Raw genomic sequence first — 21,627 nt, 5'->3', positions numbered from 1 at the left:
CGGAGCATCAGAACCAATCAAACACTCACACCCAGTCAACAGATCTGGGTTTGACCCATCACCGTTCTTTAGCCCACTCTGCCACCCCAGTTCAGACATGGCCATATGCAAATCAGTCTGACCCTGTGCCTCATGGGAACAGTCCAGCCCGAACTGCCAAGCTATGCCTTCCCTGGACCGGAAGTTCGGGCTGGACTGTTCCCATGAGGCACAGGGTCAAGACTGATTTGCATATGGCCATGTCTAAACTGGGGTGGCGTAGTGGGCAAAAGAACGATGGATTTAACCCAGATCTCTTGACTGGGGGAGAATGTCTGCATTGTCAGCATTCCGTCCATCATTTGTTTGTTGTAACGCTTTTCGCCCTAAGTGGGATGGGTATTCCCAGCCGTGGGACCCGTGCTCACTACGCCACTGGAGTCAAGCTATCCTGGCTGATGACGTCTGATAGCCAGAAACCGGTCCTAGGATGCTTGATTCCGGTCCAGAGAAGACATGGCTTGGCAGTTCGGGCTGGACTGTTCCCATGAGGCACAGGGTCAAGACTGATTTGCATATGGCCATGTCTAAACTGGGGTGGCGTAGTGGGCAAAAGAACGATGGATTTAACCCAGATCTCTTGACTGGGGGAGAATGTCTGCATTGTCAGCATTCCGTCCATCATTTGTTTGTTGCAACGCTTTTCGCCCTAAGTGGGATGGGTATTCCCAGACGTGGGACCCGTGCTCACTACGCCACTGGAGTCAAGCTATCCTGGCTGATGACAGCTGATAGCCAGAAACCGGTCCTAGGATGCTTGATTCCGGTCCAGGGAAGACATGGCTTGGCAGTTCGGGCTGGACTGTTCCCATGAGGCACAGGGTCAAGACTGATTTGCATATGGCCATGTCTAAACTGGGGCGGCGTAGTGGGCAAAAGAACGATGGATTTAACCCAGATCTCTTGACTGGGGGAGAATGTCTGCATTGTCAGCATTCCGTCCATCATTTGTTTGTTGTAACGCTTATCTCCAAAACAGGCAGCACCTCTCTTTATTCAGAGTGCCTGCCATCAAATCCTTCTTGGAAGGACTTAAACAAGTAATTCCCCCAAGACACCCACCAGCACCGGTGTGGAACCTCAACTTGGTCCTCACCAGACTGATGGGTCCACCCTTCGAACCTCTCCACTCATGTGAGATTCAATTCCTCACCTGGAAAGTAGCTTTCCTAGTAGCAATCACTTCGTTAAGAAGAGTTAGTGAACTCCAGGCACTAACCATTCAAGAGCCATTCATACAGGTTCACGCAAACAGGGTCGTACTACGTACCAACCCCAAATTCATGCCTAAAGTAATATCGCAGTTCCACATGAATCAAACTATTGAACTGCCTGTTTTCTTTCAAAATCCACAAAATGTCGCTGAGAGAATGCTCCATACACTAGATGTAAAGAGGGCCCTCATGTACTATATAGACAGAACTAAGGACTTTAGGAAGACAAAACAACTTTTCGTTGCCTTTTCTCCACAACACAAGGGCAACCCCATTTCCAAAGCAGGTATAGCCAGATGGATCGTTAAATGTATTCAAATTTGCTATCAAAAAGCTAAACGCACATTAACGATTTCCCCCACGAGCCCACTCAACACGAAAGTTAGGGGCGTCCATGGCTTTCCTGGGAAACATTCCTTTACAGGAAATATGTAGAGCAGCCACATGGTCCACTATACATACATTTACCAAACACTACTGCGTAGATGTACACTCAAAACAGCAGGCAGCTGTAGGACAGGCTGTTCTCAAAACTCTTTTTCAGACTGCTGCAGCTGGCACTGGTAGCCGCCGCTAATAGGAGGTACTGCTATGTATTCTATGCACAGATATGAATTCAGCAGCCCACATGCCTCGAACTGAATATGCTGCTTACCAGTATGCATCTGTTCTTGGCATGTAGGGCTGCTGACATTCATATCGCCACCCCTCCTCCCCGGCGCCTGTAGCAGCTGCAGCTCTCAGAATGACTGTATAGCATGGTCATCACTTACTGTATCTACTCCATCATTGCCACAATGGCGAAAAACAATCTAAGGATGGAGAAGATGCCCATGCGCACTGTGGTCCAGGGGAGGAGTCACCTATCTCGTGATACTTCGAAGACTCTTCCAGGACAACAACGTGCAAACATCCGGACCTAACACTAGGCGGCGATCTATGCACAGATATGAATGTCAGCAGCCCTACATGCCAAGAACAGATGCATACTGGTAAGTAGCATATTCATTCCTTACCGTCCCATCCTCCCCGTTCTGTGCACTGACTTCCAGGGGCAGGGACTCCCTTCCAGGGCCCTAGTTTTGTGCACCAGTGGTCAGTGTCTTGCATGGCTCTGTGCTTCTGCCGTGGAAAGTCGTGTCAGAACTGAAGTCCGACTGCAGGGGCGCAGTCTAAGTAGACACCACGATGTCATTCCGGCGACCACCACGCCAACGATGGATGCGGAGTCGACAACCACCTACCGATGCACAGGGGTACTGCTAAAGAAAAAATCTCTGGATCCATTCTGACGCCTGGAGGTAATTCTAAAGGTAAGGAATCTATAACTACATATGTCTCTTACAGATGCATCGTTACCGAGGGTAAGTAACTTATTCTTCCAGGGTGAATGAAGCTAGTATGGTGTCTAAGCAGAGTAAGAAAACTAGTAGGAGTAAACCAGTTACTAGTGGGGTGCATCTCGGGAGCAAAAGATGTTATAGATGTGGTAATACCAATCACTTAGCAAATGACAAATGTCCGGCTACAAAATTAAAATGTACGTTTGGTGGTGTGATTGGTTTCTTCCAAAAAGTTTGCAAAAAAAGATCCACCCGTTCTGTCAAATTGGTTGGGTTTGATGGTGAATCTGATAACAATACATCAGAGAAAGACAAAGTGAATATGTGTGTTCTAAATATAGATGACGATTGCGTAATGCAAATCAAAGATACCCAGGCTAATGGGTTAAGGAAACCGGTGTGTGATATGTCAATTGGTGGTGTAACTATAAGTATAGTGGCAGATTCAGTGTCCATATACTATTGTAAACAAAAGTATGTGGGAGAAAACGTTTGTACCTTCCCTGGGAAAACAATTGGAGAAATCCTACATTACCTTAAAAACATTTACAGGTGATCCCATTGAGGTTTGTGGTTATAGGAAACTTAATTCACCTTCAAAGGAAGAGAGTCTGTAGGTAAACTATATATATATATATCCTTGGTCAGACCCTCCGTGTTGGGGTGGATGGACCAGGGTAGTCTGGGTGTTATACTAGACCCCAACAGTTCTGATCCAGTCCTACTCGTCCAGAACGAAGAGGAGTTTAGCAGGGGTTTATTATGCACATTTCCCAAAGTGTTTTCAGGGAAGATCGGAAAGTTATGTGGATTTAAGCACAAAATACATGTTAAAGCAGGTGCCATTCTGATCGTCCACAAGGCCAGGAATATCCCCTTTGCTATTAAAGAAGACGTCCAGGTACAACTTGAGAAACTACTGGTTGATGGTGTCATTAAACAAGTAGAAGCCTCTAAAGGGGTGGCTCCCTTGATCATTGCCTAGAGGGCCAATGGAAATTTGAGGCTATGTGTTGGCTTACATGACTTAAATGACAACATCATTGTTGATCAATTTCCACTACCAAGAATCAACAAATTGCTAGCTCATACCAAGGGGGTGAAATGGTTCTCAACCATAGACCTTAAGTCAGCCTACTACAAGACTCCCCTGCACTCTGACAGTAAAAACCTTACCACATTTATGTTTGAATTTGTTTATTGGGTTTCAACAATTTAGATACAGTTTGACAAATTCTTATTCGAATTACATGTATACACATGCTTGTATAATTTCAGCTATCATTTTTGTATTGGCATTTGTCTTTATACATAATTGCCACTTATCTTTATTACATTCTCGATGTTACATGCACATTGATTCAGTGTGCGTTGATTATATGCTTTCCGTAGTTTATCTGTGAAGATGTGCCCCTGGTTTAGGAGCTATACCTGTCTGTGCCATTACTGTGGGTCGTAATATAAATTCCCGGTGATAGGGCTGTGCTCCCTACTGACTGGTACCGATACCATAACTGCCGGCTTGTATCCCTGACTACTAACTTTGGTATTTAACTGGGGTGATTATTAGGGGTTGGCGGGGGTGTGTGCTGGCAGGGGGAGGGGGGGCGAGGGCTCTGTTCGATTGTTTAAGCTGGCGGTCTATGTCTGCGTGTGCAGGGGGGTGTGGTCACTGCTCCTGAGCTATCGTGGGGTTGCAGTGGTTGTGCTGACTGTTATTATAACGCCATTTTGTTGCTATAGGTTTAAGAGGGTGCCTTTCGACCTTGCCTCGGCAGTCCCTGTGTTCCAAAGGCTTATACATGAAATCTTCAAAGGTGTAAAAGACATACTTATTTTCCAAGAGGACATTCTTGTCATGGGTAAAAGCAGAGAGGAGCATGACAAAATTGACTCCGTATCCTTGATGCTAAGAGTTTAACTGCTGAGCATAGTAAATGCAAATTTGCATGCACAAAAGTAGCCTATCTTGGACACAAAATCACTGGTGATGGTATTAGGCCTAAGACGCCATATGTATTGCTCCTGTACCAGGTAACAAGGAGGATCTACCAGCGTTTTTAGGCCTTGTTGAATTCTATTCGAAGTTCATCAAGAACTTTTCGAGCAAAACGTATGATTTAAGACAGTTACTAAAACTTAAGAATACGTTTGGTCAGAAGCATGTCAAAAGTCATTTTGTTCTTTAAAAAAAGAAATGAGTTCTGTGCTTCCTTGGCAAGGTTTTGATCCCACGTTGGAAAACATCATCACTACAGATGCCAGAGGTGAAGGTCTGGGTGCAGTCCTCATGCAGAAAGATGATCATGGGATGGAATGCACCATTGCTTCTGCTTCATGCTCTTCTTATCTCCACAGAGGAAAAATACTCCGTAATAGAGCGAGAGGCTTTAGCATGTGTTTGGGGTCTTGAACATTTTCGCCAGTTTGTTTGCAGTAATAAGGTCATCTTACGCAGCGACCACAAACCATTAACAAAAGTTTTTACAACAAAAGGACTCTATTCTGCTTCTCCCAGACCTGTACGGATGTCAGTACGTATGTTTGATTTCAACTATGAGGTCCAGTATGTGCCAGGTGTCAAAAATGTGGTTGCCGATTTCTTGAGTCGCATGCCTGTCCATTCTCCTGCTCCTGTAAACAGTGAGGAGGACGAGGAGTTATGCATTGTAAACATACATGAGGAGTTACACTGCATTTTTATAAATGAATGGAAGTTAGAGCTATCCAAAAATGCTGTATTATATCAGGTTCTGGGAATGCTGGCCAAAGGTTGGCCTGGAAAGGTAATTCCTGATGAAATGTGCCCTTACTGGGAGGTTAAACATGAGTTGTGAGAGGAGAATAAATTGTTGAGGAGCGGGAAGGTTGTCCCTCCATCTACACTTGGAAAAGAAATTCGAAATATCTGACGAGGGTCATTTGGGCATTTTCAAGACCAAATATAGAGTATAGGATTGGTATGGGTGGCCTGGGGTAAATATCGGAAAAGAAAGAATAGTAAGAGATTGTACTATGTGTAGTAATTCAGATAAAACCCAGGTTACATTCAGTCCCCCATTACATCCCATCTCATGTCCAACTATGCCATGGGAGAGACTTGGTATAGACATCATGGGGCCAATTACTGATCAAGACGAACAGGTGTATACCATTGTACTTATTGAACATTTTTCAAAATGGCCAGAAATTGGATTTAAGACAGCTGATGCTTAGTGTTGTAAAATTCCTTGATGATATCTTCGTGGGAGAAGGCTTACCCAAATGCATAGTTGGCGACAACGGATCCAAATTCACGTCCGAGGTTTTTTAATCTGATCTCAAAAGAACTAGATAAGACATAAGATGACTTCCATTTATTATCCTGCTGGTAACGGTGCCGTTGAGCGCTTCAATAGAGTACTCAATGGCATTATCCAATTGCCCAAAAATACCAACCTGGTTTGAAAACAGGAAATTCTTAAGACTCTGTGGGCCTATCGCATTACACCTTGCAGGTGTACGGGTCACAGTCCCTTTGAGCTCATGAGGGGCAGAACTCCGATGTCCTAGGACAATGTGGGGTGGTTGATAGCTGCAAGAAGAGTTGACTTGTCGGCCGACCAGGTGAAGTGTAGGCTAGCGGAAGCACAGTTAAATTGCAAGAAGGTTTTTGACAGGAAACACATTAGTAAAGCAGTACATTTAAATGTTGGAGAGATGGTAAGGGTTAAAAGGAGTGGTCACACGATCAAAGGGGAGGACAGGTTCTCACAACCTCTCTCCATGTGCAAAATCTTCTCTAAGTCTGCCCTGAGTGATGGTAGAGTGTGCCATTTTTCAGCACTGTCCTTGTGTAAGCAACCTAGGGCAGGGGTCTCGCATACTGGACATGATGTCTCGGTGCATGATTTTCACAGTTCTCCTGATACCAACACTCCCAATCCTGGGAGAAGATATGACAGTGATTCGGATGAAGAGGTCGAAGGTGAATGCCTGCAACGTGTGCAAAAACAAGTCCTGACACCGTTGTGGCACACTGTCTGAGCAAAAACAGAGTGGGGCGACGTGTCAGCCCACCCATCAAGCTTTCTGACTATGTATGTGAATAACATGTACCTATTGTAAAACGGAAATGTACCCCCTTTGCTCCCTCTTTCACCCAGTTTCCCTCCTTCCCGCGTTTACCCCACTGTTATTTTTCAAAAGGGGAAGATGTGTTGTGTTCGTTGTACTTTTGTCCACTCAGGGGCACCGTCCCCCTTTGCCTCTCTTCTTGTCATCAGCTGGCCATTCTAGAATGTTGAGATGGACAGCTGATGACTGAAGTGAGCAGACGTGTTCCTCGAGCTCTGTGACCTGAGCGTTACTGTGTTGGTTATGATGATAAAGTCTTCTTACTCAGCAACTCCGAGTACATTTCATCTTTACAATTACCCACTCTACTATTGCTAGATTTGAGAGGTCTGGACTTGAGGGGCCTTGCGCCTGATAACGAGATTGCATATCTTAAGCGTAGCTCCCCGTGCGCAGCTTGAAAAGATTGTACAAGGAAACAGTAATAAAGGAAATGTGTACGATTTTGAGCCTGTACCTTTAACAGATCCTTGAAGGAGACTTTAAATGACTGGATGACATTCATTTTCTATAATCTCTGCCAGAACGTTCTACGCACGTTTTAACTGTTTTTTAAACTCTTCATTAGGCCTGGGCGGTAAATTCCGTTCCGCTCGCGGAATTAGGGTAATTTCGCATTGCGCGGAGAACGCAGAATTGCCCAAAATTCTGCGTTCCGCGGCTTGGTGGAATTTTTTACTTGTTCGCGTTCTCAAAATGCGTGTTTGCGAGAGATTTCCCCCGGGGCACGCAAACGTCATTCGCAAACAGGAAAAAAGTATCACAAACACACAATTCCGCTTGTTTGTGGAATTTTTGCGTGCTCGCGGAGATTTTTTACCGTTTCACGGAGCTTTGCTTAGCGCGACTACGCAAAATCCGCCCACCCGTACTCCATCTTCAAGAACCTTGCGAAGAAGAGGTTGTCTTTTACAGTAAAGAAAGGACTGTTGAAAGGTTTTTAAATAATTTTATTTCTGTTTTCCAGCTATAGATGTGTATGCTTATAAACCCCTTTGCGCGTGTTTGGCTTTGAAAGAAAACAGTCCAGTATCTGTGTTCCTAGTCCTGTGTAACGTTACCGTTTACTCGATTGTAAAACATGACCGTTCCTTCGTGTGGTGATGCCCCATTTTCTAATTGTCAAGGTCATTGTCAAACGAGGTCTCGTTTATTTTGCTACTCCTTTGGTTGGCCAACTATTTGTGTCCCTGGAATGGATAGAATGCAGATCTCGCTGCTTGGGTTTCAGCTCCGGTCTGCCGTATGCACTGATCCTGCTGCTGCTGCTTCAGGCATTTGAGCCGTCCATTGCTTCTTCCAGTCACATGTCCTCTCAGGCAGCAGGGCCACGATTATTCTTTTTCTGGAACCAGTCACACTGTGTGAACAGGACACCATAGTCACGCATCACTTCCCTTCCAGTGGTCTTCTTGTATACATTTAATTCGCCTCATCTCAGTAAATGCCCCAAGCCGTAGTTGCGCTCAAGCTCATTTACCCATGATGGGTTATTTTAGTCTTCAAAAACTCTGCATCCTTTGATGTCTTTCCCTGACTGTGCAAACGAAAAACTGTCACAAAGTGCAAGCATCACTGTTAATCCTGTATAAACCTAATTTCTCTGTAACTTCAGAAATAGAATTACCATTCTTGTTAACGGGAAACAGGAAAGGGATCATAGTTCTGGTTGGCATGATTTTAATCTACAAATATTGTTTTTTCAGAATATATGCTGAACCTTTAAGAGTTAACAAAACATCCTAATAGGATTTTCCTACAATCACCTAAGATCTTGCCAGCACTAGCCATCAAGCATTTTGTTTGTACTCTTTGCGAGAATGGACATTACATTGCTTAGCATTCCCATAGACTGATCAAGGCATTCACTAAGGCAGGATGTAACTTCTCAATTACTGTGCCGAGTTGACATATTGACTCACCTTTCACCGAATCATTCGTGACTCTGCCCTGTCTTATTGTGTTGTAATGACCAAGTACTAGCAGACTCCTTTTCCTCCCGCTGCGAGCCTGGGACAACAACAACAGAACCACCTCTTCCAAGTCGAGTGGAAGGTTTTTAGGTCTGACAGTGCAGCTGTTAATAGGGTTTCTAGATGGCAATATAAATAATGGAGTTAGGGTCCGCCTCTTTCAACCATTGTCTTTCTTCGACCATCTCTTTTAGCCAATTGCTTGAGACTTTGTCAGTCACACCTTGGCTAAGACAATACGAGTATTCATCTGTTGGCTAATGCCATTGTTGTTTGTGTATATCCTTCTGCCTCCAATTAAATGCTTGCATAGAACTGCATGAAGGACTAATTTACAAGTATAGCCATCCATCAGCTCCTGCTGACTCCCACCTGCGTGTCTAGCTCGGTGCTATCGCTACATGCATTATACTGTAAACTCAGACCTGTTGGGTTTGCCATTGCTTGTTTATCTAGTGCTCAGAATCCAGAATATTTTGGCCACCATATACCTTGCCCTATTTCTGAGCAGAGCGAGATGCAGGAATATGCCAACTCCCTTCACTGTGGTGCAATGCACGCCTTTTCTCATGTGCAGAGCTTCCATCCTCAATTGTCATGGAAGTCTGTGAAAAGGAGCTGGACCATTTAGCACAAGAGCTCCACATCATCAACCCATTTATAAAGATCGCTCAGAATGATTATAGCACAAAGTCTTTTCCGGGAGCAAAAGACAAAATAAGTTTAAATATTCACACGTTTTCTTTCAGTTTTTCAATTATTTCAATATTGTGGATGGATTCTACAAGTGCTAGATCCCAAACTTGCTCTTAAATGAACAAACATTTGCAAAGCTAATGGGTCTTGCCGATATTTCTATCATATTGTACAGCAACAATGCTGCAGTGCAGCATGGCTCAAAAAATAATCCTGCATTAGCAGTGTTAAGGATTTTTTTTTATTGTGGGAGGGCTGGTCGGCAGGCAACACAAAGGGAGGGCAAGCGTGTGGGCACAACACAGACAACTGAGGCTTTTGAAAGAAAAAAAGGAGTATGAAGCATCCAGTATCGACTGTATCACAGTGCTTCTTTTTTAAATTGCATAGTGGTAAGGAGGTGCAGGAGGGAGGGGAGTGGGTGTGAAAGGTGTGGGGGGGGGGGTTAGAGTAAGGGGACCGGAAGGCATCATGAAGGGCAGGTCAGGAGGGAACATGGACAAGGGAGGGTAGGAGGGAGGGGCTGGGTGCAAGCAGATGAACAGCAGAGAGTCAGTGGGCGGTAAGAACACGGGGTAGAAGTACAGGAGGGAGATAGCTGAAACACATGCATTTTTGTAGTGTGTTTAATCACAAAGAAAAAGATAGTGCCTATAAAAGAGCAGTGGTATGACACAAGTAAGGCGTCCATGCTCCAGGAAAGAGGGACAGAAACACAGAGGAAGGAACCTTAAGCAGCTGACCAGTAAGAAGACAGCAAATGAATGCTAATGAAGCCTAGCATGGTAAGCAATTGGTGGCTTCTAAACCCACTGTTGGGAACAAAATGACTCAAAGAGACCGAGCATGCATAGTTTATGCGAGACCTAAAAAGTCTTTGTTTCTGGAGTCTGATTCACACAGGATGAGGTGAGTCTTGGAGATTCAAATAGAGTTGGTAAATAAAATATTATCAAAGTCTATTACCCGGTGCCCTCTATGCAGGTAATTTGAAGAATAGGGGTCAATCACCACAGCTTATTTTTAGGTCTCGCCTACGCAGCGCACATGCGCTGCGTAGGAGGACCTTTACCCGTCGTTCAGCTCTTTTTCCTAGCACGTACTCGTGCTTGTGGCGTCATACACCTTGCGCCACAAGCACGAGTATGTGCTTGGAAAAAGAGCCGACTGCGCATGCACGCTTACACGCACACACCACTCGCGGAAACATTTTCAATCATTCGAGTACACTTCTGTTTATATCCTTCTCTTTCTTACTTTTAGCTTGCGCTCACTTACAGAAGTCATGGGTGAACACGCAAAATGCAAAAGAAGCAAGTTCAATTTGCAGGGTTTCAAATGTATGCTTTGTAAATTGAGTGCTGCGGTTTTCAGTTACTGCATAATTTTCCGAGCTATTCCACCAGGGCTGGACCGTGTGACAAATGCATGAAATCGGCGAGCTCAGCTATTTTATACAGACCACAAACTGAAGACAAAGCACTGCTCTGCAGCAGGTGCGTTCATTCTCTAAGCTACTTTACGATGATTCAAAACTGTGTGGAGTTCACTCGAGTGCATTAATTGCCTGATTCTTCTTACGGAGTCAACTTGTATTGTAGTCGAGGATCTTTTAAGCCGCAGAGGGTTAAATACGGTAATTTTTGACATTTTAGAGTCTAACGCAGAAATTAAGATTGCTGGACTGTGTAGTCTTGACTGACTTGTGGGTGCGCCATGTTATAGTCAGGCGGAACATCACTACTTTTAATTCAAATCTGCTGGATTTCTAAGGCTTCTGCCAGATTATAACATGGCAGCCGTACTCCGAAGTTAAAGTCCACAGCACTGCTGTGTTTGACAAGGAGAGAGGCCACAAAGTTAGGGAAAAGGATGAGTCCCTTAAGTTTGATTCTCCGTTACAGCGAGGAGCAAGAGGCGAGATTTGTCTGTTTCTAGGAAATCTGTGCCATATGAAAGGCAGCAGTATATCTTCTTCCTGGTGACTGTAAGTGGTTGGTGCAGGGGCACCAACCGCGGGCCAATGGTTATCATCCAGAAAGCCTCAAAGGTGCATGTTCTAAACATGTCTTTGTGCATGTACTAATACTTAAGGGTCTCCGAAGTTAGTGGGAAAATCAAGGCGCTTTATTGTTCAGTGCCATCCTAAAATGGGCTATCTTCATTGCCTGTAAAGGGGTCACAGTACAGTGCTACTCCTCCCTTGTTGGGGGTTAATGTGTCGACAGGTTTTAGTACGACTGCGTGCAAATTATTATCAATTTCTTTGCTATTTGTTTTTATGGAGTGGTAGTGCACACTTCCTATGAAATAATGTTTGGTATGGATGTGCTGTTTATTCTGGGGAAATGCAATGCAGCGGCTGGAAGTGCTGTATGAAACATACATTTGTTTTCTGCAGTTGTGTATGGAACTGGCTAAGAGCGGTATTTCTTATTAGGGAGTTCACTTTTTGCTATGGTGATTCTTGTACGCCTATCTATATGGGATTAATAACCCCCGCTGCTCGTCCTCCCCAATCCCGGAGAGCTCATATTTCAGTATCACATCTTCACTTTGAGTTAAGAAGGTGAAAGCTCACTTGGTTAATGTACCTAAAGTTAGAATTTAGTTATCACTAGGAATGTTTATAACACTTTGGTGACATAAAAACAAGCATTGGCATAGCCAATAGGTCACGCCTTTGGGACCTTATAAGTGTTTAGTTATCCAGCACAATATCCTTGGTGCAACAACATCAAGTGTTGCATGGCTAAACACTTATAAGGTCCCAGAGGTGAGACCTATTGGCTATGTCAGTGCTTGTTTTTCTTTTGTGCAAATGAATTCAATTCATTTTACTCTACAATGTTTTAAGTATTTTGGCTCAAAAACCTAGTTTTACGGGTATTTCTGTTCAGAGTTAAATGGAATTCTCTAAGCCTTCGGGATCTGGCATATTACCTACGATAGCTATTTCTCTGCAGCAGCAAATGGGACATTTGCCTTGAAGACAAGTATTTGCTTTTCATCAGTACCCCACACCCATTCAGTTTACTCTCCCACTGCTGTCTGGAGATTTTACCCATGCCCTGTATCACTGGTGTGCTGGATAATGCTTCTCTAGGGAAGTTACACTCTTAGATTTCCCAGGAATTCTGGTGTACACAGCCTTCATTGTGCGTGTCCCTCTGATTCTAGGGGAGGTTGATTGCCATCATGTAGTCCTGTAAGTAGGGGTACTACAAATTTAAGTGGATAGCGTTAGCAGCATTTCACTATATTGATGTCTAATTGTCTGAGGGACACTGTTTTTTCCTGTTGATTTCAGTCAGGTTGTCCTATATCTCCTGCAGTACCCAAGATTCCTTTATATAGGTATATGATTGCTGAAATCATTCACCAGCCATTTTGGCTAAGCTGTTCCTTTACTAATTTTAGAGATTCAGAGGAGGTGGCTGGAAATTCAATTTACGATCCAAAAATAATACAGTAATTTGTCTGAAGAACTTTAAAGTTCATACTTGAACCCTAAACATTTGTGATGACGTGTTTGTTCTCCAGAATGCTGTTGATTGATTGCTAACTGCAAGGTGGTTTTCCTACCCTGTCCTCTTATTTAGCAAATTTTTAAGCGAGCGGGTTACTCCTCAGATGTAAAGATAATTTATTAATAGAGGGACTCAGTCAAGGTCAATGAATGAATGAATGAATAAATAAAGTAATGTATACGTTGGTCACTCAACAAACAGACCTGCCTCTTGGGTTTGCCATCTTTGAGGCAGCACTTTGCACTCATACCTCATCTTTGGTAGCGTTTGCTTTCCTCTCCACATTTTTTAGGGTTTGGACCTTCTTGCACAACCTTTAGGATGAATAGTAATTGCAAACCTATTAGTCTGCAATTAGCTGTATGCAGTCACCTGCATCTAAACTGCTGTCTTGGAAGTCATATTTTGCTTCCCCAGGTGTTTCAGTTAAATGAATTGTGCATGCCCAGAGAAAAAGGGTAGGTGGGGAATGGGAAGAAGAGAAACCAGATATGTTCCAAAGAAAACTGTCATGTAGAAGGCAGTTTATACACTAGATACGAAGAAAGGGAAGCTTGGTAGTTACGTTTAAGTTAATTTCTTTAAGGTTTTTCCAATCACTAGACAATCAGTAGAATAGGGTAGGATGAAATTCTGAAAAGTCATCTGGGAAACCTTTAGAGATTTCTCCATGTTTGTGATGTCCCAACCCATTTGCTCCTTGAATCTTGTGCTCTTAATTCTAGATGCTTAGTGATTTTTACAAAACAAATGCAGAATCCTGTTTTGGAGTGTAAAGGTAGCAGCAGACGGAAATGTGTGTATATCAAAAAAGAAACTGTATGCATCTTGACAGCTTCCTCTGTATGTGCTTATGCTGGCTTCCCATATGGGGTAGCCCACTCATTCTGTTTTGCTGAACAATGCTCATCTGTTCCTTTTGCATGCTTGGCATCCTTATTGGCCAACGGCACATACCAGATACTTCATCTGTAATGGACCTGTACACAGCAACACATGTTTTCCAGTCTTACAGTTCTAACCTATCAATACATTAATAGGACCTTCATACGGATCAGTTACAGATAGGACAATACTAGATATTTTTATTTTTGTTATTTTACAGAGTTTTATATATCTGACATCAGAGCACTATACATAGCACCAGTTGCTTTACATGAGGACACATTCATTTTTGTTAGGTACGGGGAGATTAAGTGATTTGCCCAGAATCACAGGATGTTCAGAGTCATTGCCGAGACTCTAACCCGGTTCCCCAGATTTGAGGTCGACCGCCTAGCCGTTAGGCCAACTCCTCTCCCTAGATGTTCTTAGTTTGACCAAAGCTCCCTAGGGACATTCATAATTAGCTGTTTGAAAAGACATTTTCTGCGTGTCTCATTTCTGTTGCTCACGAGGACCTCTTCTGTCACTACTAAAGTTCAGAAGTTCCACCACCTAGCCACGTTACTTATCAGTCCAGTGTGGCCTTCCCATTTATGGTGTTCAGATCTGCATTTTTTGTGTTCAGGAACCAGTTTCTTGGTCTTCAGAAAGACCATTGCTATTTGTCTCTGCAAAAGAGATTAGTTTAATCATCTCTCCCAACCCCTTCTGGACCTGAAGGTTTCATTGTGAAAAGAGGAACTTAACCCCTTCAGTGCCCATGACGAGCTGGACTCGTCATGGGCTGCGGTGGCGCTGTGCCCATGACGAGTCCAGCTCGTCATGAACTCCGCCCGCTAATGCAAGGAGCGGCACTGGGCGGGGAAAGGGGCGGGCATGCAAGGGGTTAAATCTTTCAGATGATAATTGGATGTAAACTGCAAATTCAGTCATTTGACTTATCAATTCCTTGTATTTATTCATGCAGTTTCTTTCACCTCATGTTAAGTGAGTATTATCATTTAAATGAAATTCTTTAAGCATATTTTGGAACCTCAAAAGACATGACTAGGTTTCTCATTCTAAAATTGCGTTATCCGCATTTTGATGGATTTCTCCTGGTTTAATCTGTAGTCAGGACTAGCATCGAAGTGTGATGGCAGCATTGTTTTGTAAAGACTTTATGAATGAACGGACCTTTAGATCAAAGCTTTTTATCTTTCTAAACAGTCTCTTTAGTAGCCGTTTTCTTTCTGGCAGAAGGATCTGCAAATTCGAGGTTTTTCATTTAAGAAACCTACACTAGTTTTCACAAGAACAAGAAAACAGTCAGTACCTTTTTTCCATAAAGATATAAGGAATGGTCTGCATTTGGTATTACTTTGAGGAGCCTGGGAGCAGTCCTTATCTATTGGCGCTACTTTGGCATTCTCAGTATCGGAATTATGCCACCCTCTCTGTTGCTCTCTTGGTTATACGGACAGGAACTGCCAATTCCCAGATTGGGGTAGTGGAATAATGGCACGTCCGTCTCGGACCCACTGACATCTGACCCTGCGGTCCTCCCACTGTATTACGATGCAGCGGGCTGAGGCATCTTGCGGAGGGACCGTCCATGGCTCTTCAGTTGGTGCGTCGGAATGACTGCATAATCCCTTAATAATGGCGGTTCCGCCGTTGGGAATATGTCAGTTTCCTACAGCCATTCCATGTCGGCCTTATCGACATGGAAAGGCTGTCAAAGTGACATTTTGGGCCCTTAGCAGAGCCCCTTTTCCCCCTGGCCCTCTGCAGTCGGCCCTTGGGGGCACTCAACATTCCTGCACCGTGTGGCAGGCACCTCATGGTAAAGAGAAGAGGGTAAGCTGTTCCGGGGGGAGGGGTAGGGGGGCGGAACAGGATGAGAAGTGTGGCAAGTCACGTCAAGAATGTCAGTTGCTGACAGGTGCTAAATAGGACAATATTGTGTGTCCGGGGATAGCTCCAATAAAGAGCAAGGGCCCTCACTCACCCGAGGGGTGTCGTGCTTCATCATAGGGCAGCTCCTCTTTGGGCCGGCTCTGCAATGCCCAACGGGCCCTGCAGGGGGGCTCTTTGCTGGGGATCTTCTCTGTTTGCCGTCGTGAAGCAAAATGATGTAATTAGAGGGTGCCTCAGTGTAGTGAGTAGAAAAGGGATCGTATGCCTGTGGTTTAAAAATGGCTCCTGGATTCTCCAGACACATTTTATTCAAGGAGTACCTGGGCCATGAATAAACACAGACTAAGGAGTCGTGGACTGAGGAGGAAGGATTAAATCCTTCTCAGTTCTAAGGTTTTAGTGAGTTGTGCAAGGGGTCAACATGTTTCATGCCTTAATCAGTCCATAGGGATCTAGGCATTTCTTCAGGACCTATTTATCCTCATCTACTCTGAGGGGGAGGCAAGTGATGATTAGCCAAAGGAAGTAAAGAGTCAAGTCCCCTCAGTCAGGTTCCAACAGTAATCCACACGGTGCATGTATGTTTCAAACCTTCCTGCACTGTGAGGTGCCTGCCACACTGTGCAGGGATGTTTCAAACCTCCATTTATTAGACAACACTGCACCAGTCCTAGTCCTGAGAATTTGTACACCAATTCAGAACATGTAAATTCCTGCTCGTATCTCGTAGATCCTCGTGGCAGTGCTTGTTCGTCTGGATCCTCTCTGTACTGCTTACCTGATTATCAAAGTTGTGCCAGCCCTCTGACTCTTCGAGATGGTGCTAGTGTATCTTGGTTTAAATCCTGGGCCAATGCCTGTTAGCTTTCCTTGGATGCGCCTTCTCCTTCGCTTTCAATCCTATAAGAGCACTGCAGGTTAGAGTTGCCCCTCATTTATCTCTCACTAAGCAGTTGATCCTTCTTGGATGTAGTGTCAAGCATATGTGGCTCATTTTGCCAGAGGTCCTTCATGCCTTAAAGTACCAGCAGCCTGTGAAGCTGGGACAATTTTCACTCTTCCGCAAAGCTCCTCCACCTCCCCTAGAAAGTGGTATTAATGATTATAAATCTACCGACTATTAAGTAAGTATTTAAGGGGCATTATAAATGGAGACATTGTGCTCCTACACATGAATTGTAATGACAGTTAACAAAAAATTGTAGCAGACAAAAAGCATGTATATGATGTTTTTCCATTCCTCATATTTCACTTAGAAAGGGGTATAGGTGCAGATAAGAAATTTTAAACTGTGCTCCTCCACAGTATGAAGGAAAACTGATGCTCATGGTTATAGGGGTAAACCAGCAGCTTCATATAAGTAACGGTGTCGGGCACTTTCTGTACCTCCTGCTAACCTGGGAAAAGAGTGATAATTGAGCCTTATTTCATGGTGGAAAAGGGATAATCCCTGCAAGCTTACTACTCAACTCTGGGATGGTGGTTGTGCGTATCCAGAAGTCTGCTTGCTTCTCAAATTAGAAATATTTTGAACTTGTGTAATTGTATTTGTCTACTTTCTGTCCAGTAGTAGGCAACAGGTTAGCTCATTGGTAGGCTGGGCAGCAAAGTCATTGTATAGAAAGTAATTAAATCTCTGCCTTCTTCTCAGCTGCCTGAACCAACTTCTATGGCACACGGTTACCATGTTTATGTCTTGGTATATTTCTATTTCAGGAAGAAGTAGAGGAACCGCTACAACTTGAGCCGTCGGATGAGCTGGGCTTGAAAACACCAAGTCAAACAGCAGACGATGATCTAGTAGTAGATTTCACAAAGGATGATCAGGTGAGCTGCTCCCAAAGGAGCCTGCCTTGGATGAATCTGAAACTTTTTTTTGTTCAAACAACTTGTTATGCATGCATGTGCTATTTGATTTCTACCTTCCAAACAAATCTGACAAACTAGTAAAATACTGGGGACATGCTTTGTTGATAGGTATGGACACATTATATAAAGATTTACCATCTGTCCTCAAAATTTTCTTTGTCTTTGGTGCTTTTGATGCACCCCGATTCGCCAAGGACTACTAGTCTGACCTATATGACATTAATCAGGCTGCTAGTTCTTATGAGTATTATGAGATAGCCTTGATCAAGTTTGAAGTCAAAGGGCACACCATGCTGCGTGCATATTTTAAGACATATCTGCACAATTGTTAATCAGTCGAGTCCAGGTGTGTGTTCCTAGCTTGTAGCTGCCCAGGTTTACTTTTATTATGAGCCTGTTCTGATCGGCGGACGCTAGTTATAAGTGTGAAGTTAATAAATTAAGAGTCGAGATATATGACGTTAGATTTTAAAAAGTGAGAATGTGTTAGCAAGACAGTTATTCTTTCCATGGATGCTTGGTTTTGTTCTTTATGCTAAAGAGTCTAAAGTTAGGGCCGCATTTTTAGTTACAAATGCTCAAAGCTGGTAATTAATAATAACAGATGAGATTCGTATGCTGCAGATTAGGGCCCAGAAGACAAGGTTGCACTGTATCTCAGATTTTGTTACAATAAAATGGATTATCATATAGACCAGAATAAATACTCCCAACTATTGTAACCTGATGGTTCACACATTCTCTCCTCCATATTCCCGTTATATGCTTGCTATCGAATATGCCTCCACTATGTATTTTTAGTACATTATGCCTGTTTGACCTCTTTGATTTCTGTTAAGCCTGCAAATGTTGGCTGGTTGTACCCATTGTAACTACGAACAGCATTCATAGTTCCACATGTTAGAGCCGCGTGTCAGTGTGTTTCTTGTGTAGCAAAGTATCCTTCTGTTTACATCCCATCTGTTCAGGTGTTCCTGCCTACTAAATCTCACTGTAACTGTTACTTTTCATTATATATCCAAACTAAGTGCACAGCTCCTAAAAGCAATTACGTTTCGAAGTGTGTGTTTAGTACTAGCAAAATATACAAGCACAATTTCTGTGACGGATTTTAAATTAAGATTGAAGCTCACTATTTTTATTACTTATATTGGTTCATCATTCAAAGGGCGTATGATTTATAGAAACGTTCTATCGCTATTACATATGGGATGTCGTTGGACTTGATGCACATTTTGCAAAATCCCTGTAAAAGTCTGTATGAATGTTGCAATAATACATTTATAAACAGTAATTAAACACACCGATTAATGACAAATGAAATACTGAATAGTTTGCCACGTTATTTACCTTCCAGGCATTTGTGGATCCGTTCCATAAACTCATGGATTGGGGGAAAATATTTCTTTTGTGAACCAATAAAAACTGAACCTGAAGAGAAAAATACTATTTGTTTTCCTGAAAGTTTCTTTTATTAACCACTGGGTAATTTATGGGTGTGCAAACATTCTTGTATTCATATTTAGAAATATATTCTTCTATTTAGAAAGTGATGTTCCGTTTTACATGGAATGCTAAGGGTCCGTAGAATACCTTGAACAGCAGTACAACTGAGGACATTTAGGCAATTTAAATGTATTTGCCTGCGGTAAATAACTTCTGCTCTGTGGTTTTTCATTCGTTTTAACACTCCTTTCCCCGGATAGTACGTGTCTCTTGAGGAAAAAAGGGGGTTTCATTGTAGCTAAAATAGCATTTCTGTTTTTCAGTGTGCTCGCTCTGTACTGTTGATATTTGAGCTCTGATTGATAACGCTAAATGCCTCCTACTCACTCGTTAAGGTTACTCGGTGGTTCTGTAGCAGATGTTAGGTTTATGGTATGGATGGGAAGTATACCTTTTGTTTATGCATCTGTGAAGTTCTAATGGGAGTCTGCGCTAATTGAATTGATCATTCAACAAGCATTGGCAAAATCAGTAGGTCGCACCCTTATAATGCTAATACTGAGCTGTTGGCTTTGCGAGTATTTGTAAAGAATGGTTTAAAAAAATCTAACATATTTCATATTGTCACAGGAAAAGCTAATCTGTATCTTCTGATATCTTAAAACTGTACAGTCAATTCAGTGTTTTAAGTCTCTGTAGATGGCATCGTAGAAGTGGCATGGTTTATTTTTTAAATACTTTGGACACAGGAAACTTAACAGAATTTAGAAAGAATAAGGAAGTGTCAGAATGTAAAGAGAAATACTTGCCAAGTCATATTTTAATTTTAATAGGATTCAGTCTGGTTTCCTTTTGGTAGCCCAGGGGTGAGATTGATGTTCCTCCAAGAGAAGTGTCTTTTCAGCTGCATGCTTCTGCGTCAGACACCAACTTAGTGACAGCAGCACTTGACCCTTCCCCCAGCACCTTAAAATCCTTTGTTTGCCAAAGCTTGAGCTTTTATGCAGTACATGGAATGGTGAGATAAAACGAAAACAGCCCTCAATGTCGGAGAATATTTAAGTATAGCGGTGCATTGAAAATTGAGTCCAATCGAAATATCTGAAGTTCTTGTCTCTTTTTATTTCACTTCCAAATCACATCTATTTTCTCTCTGTTTTCATTTGAAAAAGTACATTAGTCAACGTTATTCGTTCAAAGATATTAACTTCTTCAGAGTGTATTCGTTTAAGAAACACAATCCTTTCTAAGGAAATACACAGGCAAAATATCATTCCAGGTGATGTTGTGTCTTATAATCTCCTCTTTAATTTGCCCAAAGTGGCTGGCTCATCAAATGAATAGTTTTGGTGATTATTACTTCCCACCACTATCCCATATTCTGGTTTGGGCATACCACTTACAGATACCAGAATCCGTGTCCCACGCTAGACAGGCACACAGCGCCTCAATTTCCAAAACATTTAAAACAACATGACCTGAAAGAGGCTATTGGTTGTAGATTCCTTACCTTACAATTTCAAAGGCGTCAGTCTTGATCCTGAGATTTTTCATCAGCAGTGCCCCTGCATGTTCGTAGGTGGCGTCGGTCGGCTCCGCATCCGTAGTGGGTGCCGGGATGACATTGCGGGACCTATATAGACTCCGCCTATGTGCGCTGACGTCAGTTCTTTCTTTTTCCATGCCAGCCTAATCGCAGATCCAGAGAGAGCTACCCCGTAGCCATTTTTTGGCTAGACTTTTTCGAGTTTTTGTCTACTTTTTTCTTGAGTCTTGTACTCCTGGTGCGTCGAGGATGTCCCAAATTTGGACCGTCTTCAAGCCCTGCGGCTCCTGTCCTCGGACTATGTCCATGACAAATCCGCACCTTGTGTGCCTCTTGTGTCTGTAGCGCCACCTCGACCTGAAGTCGTGCACCGAGTGCCAGGCCATGAACCTGAAGGCTTTGCCGGAGCAGTCCCGAAAGCTGTTGGAGGCCTGGTGCTTGGCTCCACGTCTCCCATTCTCATTTGAGGGGAAGGTCTCGGACTGTTGCGGAGCCCACACTCCTCGTTGCTCTCCAAGTCGTCGGGATGTTGGGTAATTCAGACAAACACCAGAAGAAGTCGAAGAAACACAGGCGTTCTTCGACTGCTCTCCGTCTGTTGGCTGGCGCAGGAATCAGAGCGTCGTCGCTCGAAATCTCAATCCCCAGAGCCTCATTCTGAGATGACTCGGCGCCTCCCTGCTTTTCCAGGAGCAGAAGCATCTCCTGTCCAAATACAAAAGTTCTATGAGGCCCTGTACCTCAGTTTTGGGCAGCCTGACTCCTTTGGTGTGCCTTTGGGCTCCACTGAGTAGTTTGGGGGCCCTAGGCCTTTGACGCCAACGACTTCGGCCCGACTCCAGAGGGCCCCCATGGGCTCATTGGATCTGGATCGATGCCGGGCGATCTCACTTGACCTTCCCTGATGTCGAGCTTGACTAAGATGCTCCTGGCGTCAACCTTGCCCCCCCGTCGGCACCGACCCCCTTCCTCGTCCCCGAAGTGGACACGGAGCCGGATCTACGTTGATTCCTACGCCGGAAGGGACTTTTGTCCCTGTGTTTATCCCTGGCGTTAATGTTGGGCTAGAAG

General features: G+C 43.6%; 1 protein-coding gene across 5 annotated transcripts in view; it reads left to right on the top strand.

The window, feature by feature from the left end:
• The window catches only part of SUCO (SUN domain containing ossification factor), a 580,289-nt gene that overhangs the window by 104,644 nt on the left and 454,018 nt on the right, over nucleotides 1-21,627 (top strand). For all 5 annotated transcript variants that reach the window (XR_014960616.1, XM_085601647.1, XM_085601645.1 and 2 more), the window contains exon 3: nucleotides 17,412-17,522. Coding sequence is in view for 4 of the 5 variants with exons in the window: in XM_085601647.1 (XP_085457773.1) it covers nucleotides 17,412-17,522 (111 nt within the window). In the remaining variant the exon portion in view is untranslated. The remainder of the gene's footprint in view (nucleotides 1-17,411; nucleotides 17,523-21,627) is intronic.

Source organism: Triturus cristatus, chromosome 4_2 (assembly GCF_964204655.1).
Source record: "Triturus cristatus chromosome 4_2, aTriCri1.1, whole genome shotgun sequence".
Lineage (NCBI taxonomy): Eukaryota > Metazoa > Chordata > Amphibia > Caudata > Salamandridae > Triturus > Triturus cristatus.
Note: the sequence above shows the minus strand (reverse complement) of the source record. Positions and strands in the feature narration are given on the sequence as shown.